The following is a 17003-nucleotide window of genomic DNA, read 5'->3' on the forward strand; positions in this document are numbered from 1 at the left end:
CAAAACAGCCAGAACAGTGTCCCCGTTCATAGTATCACAATCACTGACAGCTACGTTAGGTGATGGCTATAAGGACAAAAATCAATTTGACAATCTAAAGAACCTGGCAACATTCGGTGACATTCCCATTAGCGTAACAACCTATCGATCCATGAACTCCGCACGTGAAGTTGTTTCCAACACAGACCTTCTTGACCTGGAGGAGGCTGAACTCCTCGAGGGCTGGAAAGAACAGTGTGGTGTACACGTATCCCGAAGGAGTACGGCCACCAGCGTGGGTCCGGTCTTAGCGAGCCGCAGGGCACGCGTTAACCGTCGCCGTGGCGAGAACACGATACTGCTCAAAGTCGCAACCCTTTATTGTGGCAACACCAAACGCAGTACAGCCCGTTGCAAAGGCGCGACGGGAAAGCAAATAGGCTTATCCACGCCATGGGCACAAAAGTACTACACAGGGTGCCACGAGCACGTCTCCGCAGTAAAGGTGATCCATGGAGACACCAGGACCAAGGCCCGGTTGCTCGAGCGAGGGCAAAGGCGCTCGCGCTGGCTTTGGAGGGAGACGGGTCGGCGTAGCTAGGCCACGCACTAGGACACCGTACCGCCTTTCGGCCGTGCGTACGCAGTGGGGCAACAAAAGGTGAGCGTTCGCCTCGGGCGTGAGGCGCCGTCAGCGAAGTCCGACGAGCCCCGAGCGACGGGAGTCGACGGACGGAAAAGATCGCGTGGCTCACCGTTTGAAGTCCCGGAGAGTATCTGTCTGCCCGCTCCCGACGCAACGCGCGAAAACCTCTTGGGAGACTCCGCGCGCAGCGCCACAGTCAACATCCGCTACCGGGTGAGGGGGTTAATCGTCACTCCTCTCCCCCAGCGCGGCAGACAGCAAAGGACGGCAGAAAAGGCGGCAAAGCTCGCGCAAAGGCAGCGGGCTGGCCTCAATTTCCACAACAGAATGTGACCAATGTGAAGTGAATTGTCATCCGAAGGAACAATCAGGAAGCCCCCACGAAACACTTCGTACTGACATTTGCCACTAGTGAACTACCACAAACAATAGAAACTGGCTATACTAAGACACCGATCAGACCCTGCATACCAAACCCCCGCCGATGTTATCAGTATCAAAGGTACGGCCATGGCTCTCAGAGCTGTCGTGGTCGACCTGCTTGTGCAAAATGTGGTGCCCAAGGCCATGTCTCTGACAAATGTAATGAATCCCCACATTGTGTAAACTGTCACGGAGACCACGCGGCATATTCACAGTAGAAAAAAGAAAAAGACATTATTACACTGAACATTCGCGAAAACATCTCTTTCAAAGAAGCACGTCAAAGGTGTTCGGCTTTTCATGGCACAACTTACACTTATGCGGCGTGTCAGGGGGCAGCGTCACATCACCCTCTACCACCACCCAGGCCGACGCAAAGTGAGCCATCGTGTGTGGCGGCCGCCTCCGTGGTGGAAGCAGCCAAGCCAGCTCCACCTACCAAGCCAGAGACTCAGGCGGCTCCAGGGTTGTTGGGTCTACCGACCACATCTCACCAGGCGACATCAATAATACACAACAGCAGCTCGGTACGCGGGCGTCTAGTGCCTCACATGAGGCAATGGACACTAACACAGTACCTCAGGTGCCGGAAGTGCGGCGTGGCTGCCTGGAGCGCGCTAAGAAAACCAAGAAACCAATAACAGGGCTTGACGACGGCCTGCTACTTAAGTTACAACTTCCCACTTGAACAACCACTTCATCTTATACACACAGCACTACTTTCCATCTAATATGGAAACACAGATTATGCAATGGAATGTCAGAGGCCTTCTTACAAACCTCTACAATGTCCAAGAACTTCTACACAAACACTCACCAAAAGTGCTGTGTGTACAGCTAACACACTTAAAATCTAAACTCACCAACTTTCTATGCAGTTACATTATTTCCGAAAGGAATGTGGTGATGCCGTGGCATCATCAGGAGGTGTAGCTGTTATAGTTAAGCAGAAAATAGCATGTAAACACCTAAAACTCTGAACATCTCTTGAGGCAGTGGCTGTTTAAGTGGTGCTTCTAAGCAAACTCGTCACCATTTACTCTATATACATACCTTCACATCTTCAACTGCACAAACATAAATTCCAGTCCTTTATAGATGAACTTCCCGAACCCTATCTTGTTCTAGGGGACTTTAATGCACATAGTAGTCTATGAGGTGACTCTCGTTGCAACGTGCTAGGTTGCCTAATTGAGTAGTTCCTTTTCTATTCCGGTGCCTGTCTTCTGAATCGGAAAGAGCCTACATATTACAACATCGCTAACAATACCTACTCCTCCATAGACATAAGCATTGCATCTCCATCGCTCCTACCTTTACTCACATGGAAAACCATAAATAAACGTTATGGAAGTGACCATTTACCAGTAGTGTTGAGTACACCAATATCATATGAATGTCCTTCACAGGTTCCAAAATGGCTCACAGAAAAAGCCAATTGGGAACAGTTTCGAACAGATACCCTCTTAACCTGTACTGACTTGTGCGCATTAAGCATAAAGGCTGCCATGGACTACTTCACAGCTTTTCTAATGGACATTGCCACCAAATGTATTCCTCAAACAAATGGATTATCGGCAAACGATGTGTCTCTTAGTGGAACAATGAATGTCGAAAAGCGCGTAAAAACAAAACAAAGCGTGGAGATTGCTCCGAGAATCACCGACGGCCGAGAGTCTCACAAATGTTAAGAACATAAGATCCCAGGGGAGGAGGATGCGCAGACAGGCAAGAAGGGAAAGCTGAAAAAAATTATCTGGCGTCACATCACATACATGATTTGATTGATGATAGATTGATATGTGGGGTCTAACGTCCCAAAACCACCATACGATTATGAGAGACGCCGTAGTGGAGGGCTCCGGAAATTTCGACCACCAGGGGTTCTTTAACGTGCACTCAAATCTGAGCACACAGGCCTTCAACATTTCCGCCTCCATCGGAAATGCAGCCGCCGCAGCTGGGATTCGAACCCGCGACCTGCGGGTCAGCAGCCGAGTACCTTAGCTACTAGACCACCGCGGCGGGGTATATCATATGCACATAAGGGTAAGGTAAGGAAAAAAAAAACAAGCCTATGCACTCCCTCTGATGGACGCACAAGGTGATAGCTTGGAAGATCAGGCAAACCACCTAGGAGCACACTTTGAGCAAATTTCCTGCTCGTCACACTACTCTCAAGAGTTCCAACGGTATAAGACAAGAGTGGAGAATCAGAAACTAGATACCAAATTTACGGAATACGAGGCATACAACCAATCTTTCTCCTTAGTTGAACTACAGGCATCTCTAAACTGCTGCACTTCTTCCGCTCCGGGGTCTGACCGTGTGGTCTCTGAAAAGTTGAAGAACCTACCTCTTGAAACGCAAAAAACTCAACTTTACCTCTAAAATGCCATCTGGTTTGCTAGTGAAATTTCCTCGAGCTGGAAAGAGGCCATTGTTATTCCCATTTTGAAAGAAGGCAAGGATCCATCCTTCGTTTTTAGTTACAGGCCCATAGCACTGACAAGATGCGTATGCAAATTTTTTGAAAAAATGTTAAATCGCCGACTCGTACACTTCCTTGAAAATAACAGCCTACTTGATCTGTACCAGTGTGGGTTTCGCGAAGGCAGATCCACCATTGACCATTTGGTACGTATCGAGGCACAGATATGAGATGCTTTCCTCCATAAGCAATTTTTCCTATCTGTCTTTTAGGGGCGAAGCTCCTTAGGGCGTAGGCTGTGCGTCCTCTGTAGCCTGTATGTAGCCACCTCTAGTTTAGTTCTTGCAGTTTTCACTAGATGGCGGTACCGTCCCCTGTATGTAGCCACCTCTAGTTTAGTTCTTGCAGTGTTCACTAGATGGCGGTACCGTCTCCTGTATGTAGCCACCTCTCGTTTAGTTTTTGTAGTGTTTACTAGATGGTGGTACTTGTAGCTGATGATGAAAAGATGCAAGATGTTATAAACTAGAAAGCGGTACTTGTAGTTGATGAAAGACGCGAGATCTTATAAAATAGGAATTATGTCACATATGGCGCGTGTCATTGGTTGAAGGCAATCGTTCGATTTAGTGCGGCGACGTACGCTAGGGGGAGCGTTGTAATAAAATTCGTTCGCTGTTGGCGCGCGCTCGGAGTCGCCGGATGGATAAGGCTGCACAGCGGAGAGAGCGCAAGGCGGCAGCAGCGCGCACTCGCAGACAGAATCCCGATGTGCCAGCGCGCGAGGCAAGGGACATCGCAAGCCATCCATCGTCTAAGAACAAATAAAAGTTGATTTGTGTATATACACACACAGCGTTTCTCACGTCTTTACATGATGATCGACTGGGCAAATTACACGGAAGATTCACAGTTTACCGATGAATCCCTCCGGAGCTTCGCCCATTCATCATCATTCACCCCGTGAATATGCCGTAATTTTTTTTCGATATGGAAAAAGCCTATGACACCACATGGCGCTTTGGGATGTTGCGAGACCTCTCACACTTAGGTGTCCGTCGTAATATGCTGAACATAATTCAGAGTTATCTGACGTCCAATTGCACTTTCCGTGTTCGAGTGGGGAATGTCTTGTCTCGAACTTTTGTACAAGAGACAAGTGTGCCGCAAGGCGGTGTGCCGGGGTGCACACTTTTTCTTATAAAAACGAAAACCTTGCATACCTGTATTCCACGAAACATGTTCTATTGCACATAAGTCGACAATGTGCAGGTAGGTTACAAATCATGCAACCTCGCAATGTGCGAGCGGCAGGTTCAACTTGGCTTGAATAAGGTAACCAAGTGGGCAGACGAGAATGGATTCATCCTTAACTCACAAAAGAGCACCCACCTGCATTTTATTCTCAAGAAAGAGAGGTCTCCATCCCGATCCGGACATTGACCTGCACGGTCAGAAGCTACCAGTAGAATCCGATCAAAAGTTTTTAGTCATCATTTTAGACAAGAAACTAACATTAATTCCTCACATTAAGCATCTCAAAAACAAGTGCCTGAAAGCAATGAATGTACTCAACGTTTTATTGCGGACATCATGGGGCAGTGATAAAAAATGCCTGATGAATCTTCATAAAAGAATTTATGCACATGCCTCGATTACAGGGTGATCATTTATCAGTCTTCAGTACCAAGTGCCCTGCATATGCTTGACCCTGTCCACCATTTGGGCATCCACCTTTCTACGGGTGCTTTTCACACCAGCTCCTAGAAAGCCTCTACGTTGAGTCAAATGAGTAAACGCTTCATCTGCAGAGAACTTGCATGTCTTTTGTATATTTCCTTAAGGTTAAAGCAGACAAGAAGCACGCCTCATACTCCACTGTTAATAATTTGTAGAGCTCCATTCTGTTTCAAAATGGGCCTTCGATGAGGCAGCCTTACTCAGTTCGCCTGAAGGGTCTAGCTGAGGAAACTGGTGTGTCACTTGAACACAGTTTAATGGCTCCTGCAGCATACCCGCCACCATGGCAGTGACAGACTATAGACTGCGATGAGTCTTTCCTAGGCGTTACAAAACACATGCCCAATGCCCATATCCGAACATGCTTCCTGGGTCTTCAACACAGATGTCTCTAGATCTACCTCTTCTGTGTCCCACGCTGATGTCGGCCCATTCTTTTCGAATGCTAACCCTCTACATCCAAACACAAGTATTTTCACAGCAGCGGAAGCGTACGTGATACTTGTGGGCGCTAAACACATCAAACAATTACAACTACGAAGTAATTTATACGGACTCCCTCAGTGTGGTAAAAACTCTTAAAACAAACTCTTAAAAAAACAAAAAAAAAACCTGTTTTCGTCTCACTTTACTCAGTTTTATGCACACTCTACACACTCAAACAACATGTCGTAGTGTGCTGGGTGCCAGGGCATTGTGGGATCCAAGGCAACGTGATGGCGAATCAGCTTGCTGCATCCGTCCACGAAAGCACTGCCACTACCTCATGTCGATCCCGGCCCTTGACCTTAAACCATCTCTCAAACGAAAGCTCAGGGACTACTGGCAGAGCAAGTGGGATAGACACACACAAAACAAACTACACGTTATTGGCCGCTGGTATCGAAATCGCGTTGTACAGAGGTAACACTAATAAGGCTGAGAATAGGACACACATACACGACACACTCGTATCTTTTGTCTGGTGGTGACCCACCATTGTGTGACAGATCGGGTGAAGCACTAACAGTTCTTTACATTTTAATCCAGTGTGAACAATTACACACTCTAAGAAGACTACACTATTCATTATCCTACCGACAACATATACCATTACACCCTGCAATGTTCGTCGATAGGGAACCGCTTTTCACTCATAAATCTGTGCTAGCTTTTTCAAGAGATGTCAGCTTCTATCATGTAATATACCCAAGTATTGCGTAGCGGGACCTCCTAAGAAAGGTTGCTGCTGCGGTGGCTACATTGAAAAGCACTTGCCTCGTGGCCCTTGGACACAAGGGCATTGATGAGGCACTTGTGCTAGTGCCAAATATCTTCACACATGCTTTTATTATGAGAGCCTTTTGCCACCCATTTTTACTATACATTTCACGTCACTGTCATTATTTTATTACTTCTATGTTTTACCCACTTTAATGCGACGAATTTCAAGGCCCTTATACAGGCACCCAACATATTCATTGTTCACATGTCGTCTTATGACCTGGCGCTCTTTGGCTATCAAATGGCCCTTGCGCCACAAAATGCCACACATCATCGAGATGAAGTTGGTAACGTGGCTGCAGCAAGCACAGGATGGGTTTATTTGCGAAACATGGGAGATGCCTTTGCCCTGCAGGGGACATAGTCAGACTGATGATGGTGATGATGAAAAAGAAGGGAAAATGTATAGAAACTTTGTGGGTCAGAGCTTATCAGAGAGGCACTAGGGCGCATAGTAACTTTTTCCTTTGCATCTTACGGGCCTGTGGGCCTTGATCCAGAGTTCTGTGCAGCTTCTTTGGTTCTTATGCTCGTAAAATATAAGGCCCCCAAAAATAAAAATACTCCATGGACTCACCAGCCGAAATGAAGTGCTCATGCGAAAAAAAAAAAAAAAAACAGTTTGTGATTGTTGCCTTTTTTGCAAGTCACAAGCTAAACCTGACTATGTTGCTGTCAAGTCTATTTAATGCAAAAGCACGCCCCTCGTTGAAAAGTTTCACATGAACAAGCTCATTTGCATGATGCATATTTCACAAGGGGAAATGCAACCTACAACAATTGACCACCCCGCCACTAGAAGAAAACAGAGGCACCAAGCTGTATCACTTACCGTATTTACTCGCATAATAGGCACCCCCCTAGTTTGTCGCGGAAAATTCGATTCTTTTAATTCCGCGCATAATACGCACACCCCGAACTTGGCCGTGATCAGAAACGATTCTACTGCCCAGCGGTACAGTTGGAACACTGTCCCCGTACCCTGAAGGAAAAAAAAAAAAAGCTAATCAACGAGGGAATAAAAAAATTGAAGTGCAGCGACTTGTTTGTTGAAATAAAAACTTGAAAAAGAAAGTGCTCATGAGTGTCGAAAAAAAAAAAACTTTCATTGTTTACTGATACCTCCCAAATCGCCGCGCTCTTTGGAGGTCACATGTACAATGTTGGCGGCTTGATCGCCATCACCATCATCAGAAAAAAAGAAAAAAACGCCATTTCGCAAGTGGTGTGTGTATGTTGTGATCGTGCATTCAACTTTGGTTCCACCATGGTAAACTATGCAAGCTGCACGGCTGGATCTAAACTGAAGGCAGTGAAGTACGCGCTGGAGCACGGCAACCGGGCTGCAAGCAGGCATTTGGGGTTGGCGAAACCAATATTCAGTACTGGAGGGATTAAGGAAGAAAACTGAAGGCGACGAAGAAGACATGACAGGCTTTCCGCGGTGCCAAGATTGGCAGGTATTCGAAGGTCGAAGAGCAACTGGTTTGGCATATGCGGGTGCTACGACAAGACGGCTATGCTGTGTCGTTGAATATTGTGCAGACTGAGGCACGCAGAATAGCCTGAGCGCAGCGCATTGAAGCAAAAGAGTTCAAAGCCAGCTCCGGATGGACAACTCATTTCATGCGACGCCATGGCCTTGCACTGCGAAGGCGGACCACTTTGTGCCAGCGTTTGCTCGCAGCATATGAGGACAAAGTGGTGTAATACTTGCACTATTTTGTTATAAAGCTCTGACAGCAGAAAGACTTCGTTTTGTCTCAAATCGGCAGCGCCGATCAGACTCCCCTTTGCCATGATATGCCGCTGAACATGACTGTGGAGGAGAAAGGTGCACGGAGCTTCATCGCCGGAACGTCTGTTGCTGATAAACAACGATGCACCGTAATGCTGGCGGTGACAGTGGATGGGTGCAAGCTACCGCCTTACGTTATTTTTGTCACCGTGACTGAAAAGTGGCATGGCCAAATGGGCCAAAGGGCTATCACTTCTATCACGAATGATGCAACCATGCACAGGCGTCGCAGTGGTTAACTGCTGCCCTGTGTTTACCTGCAACTGCCATATTTTCTTGTAGTAATAAGCAGTTTCTGCATCTGATTCAGATCCCTGCAACAAACAAATCAAGAATCTAAATTTTAAAAAAACATGCCTGCCTATTACTGTGAGGCTGCCTTTCTCTCATTACCATGAGGTAGTGGCTTGTACCCAACTTGTACATTGAAATTCGCATTGACTCGCGCCCATGACTTCCACTCTGTATTTTAGGCGAATTTCGTGCAGGTTTCTATACGCTAAAAAATAAGGTACGCAACCAGACCAGTAGTCGTTGCCACAATGTGACGATGTTGCAATAATGCATATTTTGATGGTTGCTACTGTTCTTGTTCTTATCACAGTAGAATCTTGATGATACGAATTTGTAGGTAGCACGCAAAATGCTTGTATCATACTCAATCTGTCTGAACCAAAACAAGTTACAGCTGATCATGAAGATAAACAAGAACTTTATTGAGGTCAATTGCTCCTTGTTTAAAAAGTCCGTGATGATCTTGTGAAATTTTCCACCATCGATGTCTCTCAAGAAAGCCGCCATAAAAGAATAAGATCGTGTGGCAGTTTCCTCACTCACGCTGCTCAAAGGGAGCAAAAGCAGCAAAACTCACCGGAAATTCACTCGCTTTGCCATCTAAACCACGCTGTAATGTTTACACGTAAAAAAATAAAAACTTCAGAAGCGAAGTGAAAATGCGAAAGCAGCCGTTTTTACCATTTAAAAAATTCATCCCATTTTGCCTGTTTCTTCAGCATGAAAACTTATACAGAGTTGTAGTTATTCATGCGAAACGCTAAACAGAAACAAGATTGCACCTTTTCTAACGTTGTTTCAGGAGATACGCCAGCAGAAACAACATGATCGGACGCACCAGCGGTGACGTTTGCGGATTCAGCTGGCTGTGCAAAAGCAAGACATGTTAGAGCATGCTGACTCACTGCTGTGCCTTCTTCTACTTGCGCTGTTCTCGGCGATCGTAATCTAAACCAGGCTCTCGATGAAAGCATCCCTGTTGAAGCCGTGGGCTTCGTTGTGCTGCGCCAGGTAGTTTGTAATTTCGTCGATGCGAGCCAACACCGGTGCCTTTGCCTCTATGTTGAATTTGCGGCTGGTTTACATCACGTGGTTTGAGTCATGCCATTGCATGCTGTGAACCGAAAAGCAATTTTCTATTGCTTGGCGGGAAAATTGGTTTCTTGTTCTCTCTCTCTCTGTTATTTTTTCCTTGCGGTGTGGTTTTATAACTACTTAGGTGGCGAAGCAAGGGGAATTCCCAGTAGTTTTGCAGCATTCGCTTCCTTCTCAAGGCCAAGTGTGAACACTGAACGGGCCTTCCTCTCAAAGACAAGTCGCATTGCGCTGTTCGCATGCAGCGGTAAATTGCGCGTTAGTATCATTCGTGGTGGCTGGGAAAAAACTATTCGTGTAACACCGAATCATGGCGCATTTTATATAATGTCGGTCACCCAAAACAACCTTAAAATTTGTATAATTGCAGAATTTGGGTCAGCTATAATCATATAATCTAAATTCTACTGTAGTTGAGTGTTGCGGGGTCATAAATGGGCTTAACAGTACTCTGTTACTTTCATTAGCTGCAGTCCACTGGCTAGCTTTCTGTGACGTGGATCATAATACAGAATGTTGAATTTTGTTGTGACACATACAGGCCCACAGACGTGGTCGTGTGCCAAGTGCCTGCAGCCCTGTGGTAACTCAAAAGACCTCATGGCCCACATCAGCCGGTGCCCACTACTGCGGGGTGACAAGGGAAAAGGTCGTGGCAGCCTGGGTTCCAGCCTGGGTGGATCATTAGGTGGACCAAAAACCAACCTCTTTTACAAGTGCAACAACTGTTCACTCACGTTCACCTCCGAAGAAGAGATCAAGGCAAGTATCCCATTATAATCACTCTGTCACACTTGTGAACCTTGGAAGCTGAAGTTCACAATACCATTGACAGCATTAGCATTTTTTTTTTTAAGAGAGCTTGGAACATATTTTGAGCATGATCAGGAAATGCTGCCGATCAGTATTTAAGGCTTCCAAAAACATGCGAGCCGAATGTCATAGCATAGAACACGATCTGGAATTTACAATAAATTCTCAAAGTTGGCTAAAAATCACATTCTTTTCTCTTAGTAAATTATGCTATATACTTAAAAATTATTGTGTCATATGCCTAAATATTATGCCTTTGGCTGTTTGAACATGGTATACTCGGGAGTTACAAGGGTCACCGCGACGTACCTATGTTTTCGCGATCGCCCTGAAAAGTAGCCGTCTGAAAAAAAAAAAAAAAAAAGCTGAAATGCTCAAGGTCGTAAGGCCCACATGACGTACCATCTTTCTCTGTCATTCATTCCCCCTTAGCTTCCAGCACTCACTTTGAGACGAGAGAAGAAAGAAAGCAATCGCAGCTTGGGACAAATTTAGTAACTCCACTTGTACTGAACGGATTCTAAAAATTTTTAGGCGGTAAATTTGTGAGGCAATAAGTTCTTTTAGTGAATCTATTCCTTAGCTACACTGAAATCTCAGAACGAACCCCACATCAACAAACTTTTCAGATTAACAAACTTTTAAAAAATCCTGTGCCGACTGCTAATAGATTCAATGTAAAATTATTTCACTACTATGTACTTCAGTATAACGAGCGTTAATTTAGTTCCCTGTTGTATTAACAACGCCTTAGTACTACGAACTCATGTTTTGAAATCTCTCGTGACCACCGGAGCGGTACACAAGCAGAGGAAAAAGCGAATGGACTCCTTGCTTCTCAAAAGACACACGACGGTGCGGAGGGGGGGAAAAAACGAAAGGGCGACTTTCTTTTTGTTGAAACGTTGACGCTGCAGGTTTACAAGCGCAGGGGTGAGGGCAACTAGGGAGGGCAAGGTCAGCGAGGCAGAGTGGGAGTTGCAGAGCAGGAAGCATGGGTGCGAAAAACCTGAAACAGCAAGGGAGCAGAAAACGAAAAGCAAGGGATTTTCTTTTTTAGCACTTTTTTTTTTCTTTGGAAGAGGCGATGACAGCTGCAACGCTTCTGGTTTTTTTTTCTTTGTCACTTCTACATGTGCCCTAGGAGGCCTTGTTTGTCAGTCATGTCCATGTCTTTTGGGTGATTACTTATCGCATCTGCAAAGCAAGTCGGCGTTCGCGCTGCGGTGCTACTGCGTCTTTGTTTGCGACGAAGAAGCGAAAGCAGTTTTTGCTAAGCGAAAAAGTAGACATTCTTCGGCAGCTGGAAGGCAAAAAGCTGGCTGTTGTGACCTAAGAACCGAATCACACCACAGGAATGCGGATGAGCTGGAGGCCTTCGCACTGCAAAGTTCGTGCTGCACATGTAAAAAAAAAATTAAAAATAATAACAGACTTCTTTAAAGTAAACGTGAATTTTTTGGTGTTCACTTGTGCATTTGTTTTTTCTCGTGAAAAACGAGTTCAAGGACCTGCCGTTGTAAAGGTAAGCCGTTTCGGTCGGTGGAAATTAAGTTTTTATAGTAAATTTTTGTGTTTTCACTATAACAACCTTTCAAAATAACGAGCAAATTGCCACGGCCCCCTGCAGTTCGTTATACTAAAATTTCACTGTATTTGGAAAAGTGTTGCAGGACCACTTTAACGCAGCGAACCGCAATACGTGAACACAGAAGTAGACGAGTACCGTGAAGTACTGATGCAAGTCATTTTTGTTTGCGCTACTCGCAATTAGAATGACGAATGATTAGGCTTTTCTTTTATGAATGCTGAACAAATATTTTCTAGAGACTAGAAAATGTGTTTGCAAGTATTACAGCACCTCATTACAGAAAATTTATTTCATGTTTCTTTGAACCATTTGTGGTCATGATAACTTAATGTCTCCATAATGCTTCATGTCATGAATGTGTCTCACTGCATTTCAGTGTTTGCTGTGGCTGCTACATTCCAGCAAAGCTGGAAGAAATGTGTGCAGTGCCCTTGCTTATTTTTTATAATAAACAGTGTAATCATACATAGCCTTATTGCTTATGCCTGACGTAATCACAGTTCTTTATGGGTGTGCGAATATTCGAAATTTCTAATATTTTTCTAATATTGTTTCCCATTCGATTCACGTTGGAATTTTTACCATTTGAATTTCTCAAAAACAAATGCAGTCAACGTTCGATTAAAGGGTACCTCTTCAGACCTGTAATATGCTTCACCTCATCACATTTTCATATTTTGGCAAAGCCGTTTTTCAGGCTCCACTATGGTCAAACTTTTTCAAAAACAAAATACAGTCAACGTCTGTTTAAAAGTTGTGGGGATTGAGGTTAGCCCATTCAGCGGACAAAAATTCTGTCAAGCAGACATGTTGCGGCGAGCCCATATGGCACAGGGGAACTGACTCGCGAAGAGCGTTGGGCACCAGTGTAGTGTTCCCGTATCCCGTAGGAGTGCAACCACTAGCATGAGTTCGGCCTTAGCAAGCCATGGGGTCGCGTTCACTGTTGCCTCACGGGACTAACGTCGCTCAACACGCGCGTTCAGAGTGCCAAGGCGCCGAGCGCAGCGCGACAAGCACACAGTACTGCTCTGCAACGATTCGCAACTGTTTATTGCCTGTGGCAACATGAAAAATGCAGTACAGCACCCGCTGCAAAAGGGGGCGAGAAAACAAAAGAGGCTTATCCATGCCACGGGCGAACATACAACACACATGTGCCGCGAGCACGTCCCCGCAGGCTAAAAGGGGCTCACAGCGACACATCACTGAGGAAAACAGTCCCTAGTGCCTTTACTGCTTACTCTCATGATCAGTCACCACATGGCCAGATCGCTCGAGCTATGGCAAATTCTCTTCGCATCGGCTTCGAGGGGTATTAATCAGCGTAGTACGACCACGCACGAACACACCACACTGCTTTTCAGCTTAGCGTTTAGAAGGGGAAGCGAAAGGTAAGCATTTCCCGCGGGGGCAAGGCATCGTTGGCGAACTCATCCGGACGAACTCCAAGAACAAACAAAGGAGCCGACAGATGGGAAAGAAAAGGCCTACTCACCCTTAGTTGTCCTGAGAGTTTCACTCACTTCCGCCGGGTGCGCACGCGAAACGTCTCGCGAGGCAGTGCCACAGTCAAGATCCAGTACGATCCAGTGCCAGGTGAAAGAGGTCAACGTCACTCCTGCTCTCCCAGCGCCGACGGACTGCTGAGAAGGAGAGAGGCATGTTAGGTTATGGGGACGGCAGAAATAGGCAGGGATAAAAAAAAGCAAGATTTCGATGGGCCAGCCTAAATCCCCTCAGAGTTACCCTTTCAGATTTTCAGTATGCTTCACCTCATCGCACAGCTCTAGAATTCTTTTTTAGGGGCGAAGCTCCTTATGGTGTGGGTCTGTGTATGTATATATGTATCTATGTATGTATGTACGTTGGCACATACGAGCGGTATGTGCCACAGGGGTTGCGAGATGGGAGATGGCAGTACTTGGAGTGTTCACTAGATGGATGCACGAACGGAGCACACGGATGGATGGACGCGTGGACTTACAGACGGATGCACGGACAGACAGACAAACGGACGCATAGATTGACGCAGGATGGTTGCGCGAACGGGCGGAAGCACGCACGGGCTAGCGGACGCTTCACCCCACTCATCATCAATCACTCCGTGGATATGTTGTGATTTTTTTCTGCATGTCACGCTGCCGTGAATGCAGTGTCCAGCATTTTGACAGCAAATTCTGCTCCAGATTAAAACATAATTTGTTCCTGGCCTTCATGCATGTCAGTATATTTCTATAACGTGAGTAGTATGTGCTTGTTTTGACAAGTTGCATGTGAAAAAAACTATGGCATTGAACCCGGCTGATACAATAGCAAAGGGAGTATTTACCACATGTGACTTAAATACAACAGCGCTATGCGAATACTTTCTTTTTCTTCTCATATGTGATGGCTTTATCTTTGCCAAGTGAAAATAATTTTTCTGCTAGGGACACCCACTGGAAGAGTGTGTCTTTCAAGTGAGACCAATATGGCAATGCTAGTTCCTGCCATGTTTGCTGTTGAATATGCCTTTTGATGTGCTTTGGTGAGCTAAAATGGTCATGCAACTCACTTTAAGGCCAAATAACTCGACATGTACGTCTGTAATAGTTGAGAAACAGCCTTTTTTGGCCTAGAATATGGGAAATAAATCTTTAGAAAGTTGATTTTTTGGCAATTTATCTGCTTCTTAGATCGTGTGCATCACGGGTCAAGGTGTCATTCCCTTCTGATTGGCACGTCTTGCAGAAGCACATGGCAGATGGGGTGCACTTGCCCAAGGGCCAGCTTGCTACAGCTAGTCCGTCTGCAGTGCCAGGAGCCTCGGAAGAAGGCACTTCTAGCGGCGTGGGCGAAGCTACTGCTCCCCTGGAGTCGCCTGGTGGTCTGGAGGCTGGCAGCAGTGAGGACGACGGCCTGGCCGGCTCGTCGAGCACGTGCTTCCTGTGCTGCATGCGCTTTGCCAGCACCCAGGCCTGCCAGATGCACCAGCACCATGTGCACATGCGATGGGTCAAGCGCGGACTGCCAGACTTCTCCAGCGAAGATGTCCAGAGTGAGTGTAATGCGCTTGCAGTCTCGTCAATCGAGCACAAAACTCAAACCTCGTTATAAGAAAGTCACACCTGCTGTGAAAATACTTAGCTATAAATCCGAAAATTTGTTATAAACATTTATTTGAATCACTGTATGTATTACACGGCTATCATTTATTTGAATCGCTGTATGTATAACACAGCTGTTCTTAATTTACTTTGTTATAACCAATAATTTGTTCTGCGTTCAATATATCGAGGTTTGAATGTACTTGAAAGGGCACTACAAAACTGTGGCAATGTTAGAATATGGTCAATTTGGCTCATCAAAGTGTGTTGTCGTTGAGAGTTACTCAAGAGAAATCTCTTTATGAAGAAAGTCTTCATAAAATGCCCTTGTTTGGAGGTAGTAGATCTTCAGTAGGGAAAATAAATGCAGAAATATTGCAACATGCCTCTTTTTTATCACATGCCCACCAAGCCTATAGCTACAATATGGCAACAAATTTCTAAGACATTCAAAAAATTGTTTACTAACTGCGTACTTTTTCAGTATACATAATTCAGAACAAGCATCAAATTGAGTACAGCCACTGGCGTAGGGTTTGTTTGAACGTACAGTAGACTCCTGTTAAATAAAACCTGAATGGATCAGGAAAGTGTGTTTCATTTAATGGGAGTTTCGTTTACTGCGAGGTATACGGGGTGCAGAATCAAAATACTAAAATTGCTGCCATTCTTTGTGACAGACACTGCATCATTTTTTATAGTTTATGCAAAAACTGTTTGCTATAAAGTTAAGTTTTTCAGAGTGGTAGTGAAGAACATAACATGATGGCTATGTCATTTAAAGTGGTAAAGCAAATTTTCAGTCTGATTATCGCTGTTTTGCATCATGTGAAGTGCCAAATTTGTATTGTGATGCTTTAGCAGCAGCGTCTGCTACCATAGCGGCCTAGTGGCTACAGTGCTCGGCCACTGTTCCAAAGGACACAGGTTTGGTTCCAGCCATGGTGGTCTAATTTCGCTGGGGGCAAAATCACCTAGAAGGCCACGCAGTCTGCAATTTCTGTGCACATAAAAGAACCCTGGGAATATTCACAGACCTCCTCTATGGCATCTCTCATAGCCAGAGTCATTTAGGATCGTAAACTTCATAAACCAACCAGCCAGTCAGCTTCTTTATGCTACATGGTTGATCATTGACCCACATTCATAGTAAAAGCTAATGCACAAAGAAATCATTACTGACCCGTTTTGCTTGGATGTCAGGAAAATCTTCTTTGTGCTCCGATGATTTGGAGGGTAAGCTTACCAGAGCTTGTGTGTATTTGCTGCAGCATGAGCTCATTGAAGGAGCTTGGCTATTGCATTAAATTTTTTCTCTGGCTTTTTGCTGAAGGGCATGTCGTGTTTCTCGCAGGCAACCTGTACAGTATGCCCATGGTAGAGAACAACAGCGAGACAGAGCTGACTCAGCAGCGAGCAGTGGAAAGTATTACGCAACAGCCTGGCTCCGAGGACGACGCGGTGGCGACCACTCAGGAGGCCCCTGGTAGCGAAGGCACCCTGCAGGCCGAGGCGTCCTCGAAGAGCCCAGAGGAAGCGGGGGCAGAAGATGGAAAAGGCAGTGCCGCAAGTGGCACCCTCAGCTCGGCCGACATCCCGTCAGATGCCAAACTCCTGGAGTTGGGCTTTCCCACCAAGGTTCTATTATTCATTCATCCTCATTTACCAACACTGTAGGCCTCTTCATGGCTCAGCAGGGGAAGATGCACATTTGCCAAGGTTTATACAAAAGACTACCATATTTACTCGCATAATCCTCGCACTTTTTTGGCGGAAAACCTATGCAAAGTTAGGGGGTGCGAGAATTACGCGGGGAAAGCTTTCTACGTAATTGTACAGAG

General features: G+C 45.6%; 1 protein-coding gene across 5 annotated transcripts in view; it reads left to right on the plus strand.

The window, feature by feature from the left end:
• The window catches only part of LOC119188187 (uncharacterized), a 67357-nt gene that overhangs the window by 31655 nt on the left and 18699 nt on the right, over window positions 1–17003 (plus strand). For all 5 annotated transcript variants that reach the window (XM_075894737.1, XM_075894751.1, XM_075894757.1 and 2 more), the window contains 3 exons: window positions 10211–10431; window positions 14807–15113; window positions 16517–16800. In XM_075894737.1, coding sequence (XP_075750852.1) covers window positions 10211–10431; window positions 14807–15113; window positions 16517–16800 — 812 coding nt within the window. The remainder of the gene's footprint in view (window positions 1–10210; window positions 10432–14806; window positions 15114–16516; window positions 16801–17003) is intronic.

This window comes from Rhipicephalus microplus, chromosome 1, assembly GCF_043290135.1.
Source record: "Rhipicephalus microplus isolate Deutch F79 chromosome 1, USDA_Rmic, whole genome shotgun sequence".
Classification (NCBI taxonomy): domain Eukaryota; kingdom Metazoa; phylum Arthropoda; class Arachnida; order Ixodida; family Ixodidae; genus Rhipicephalus; species Rhipicephalus microplus.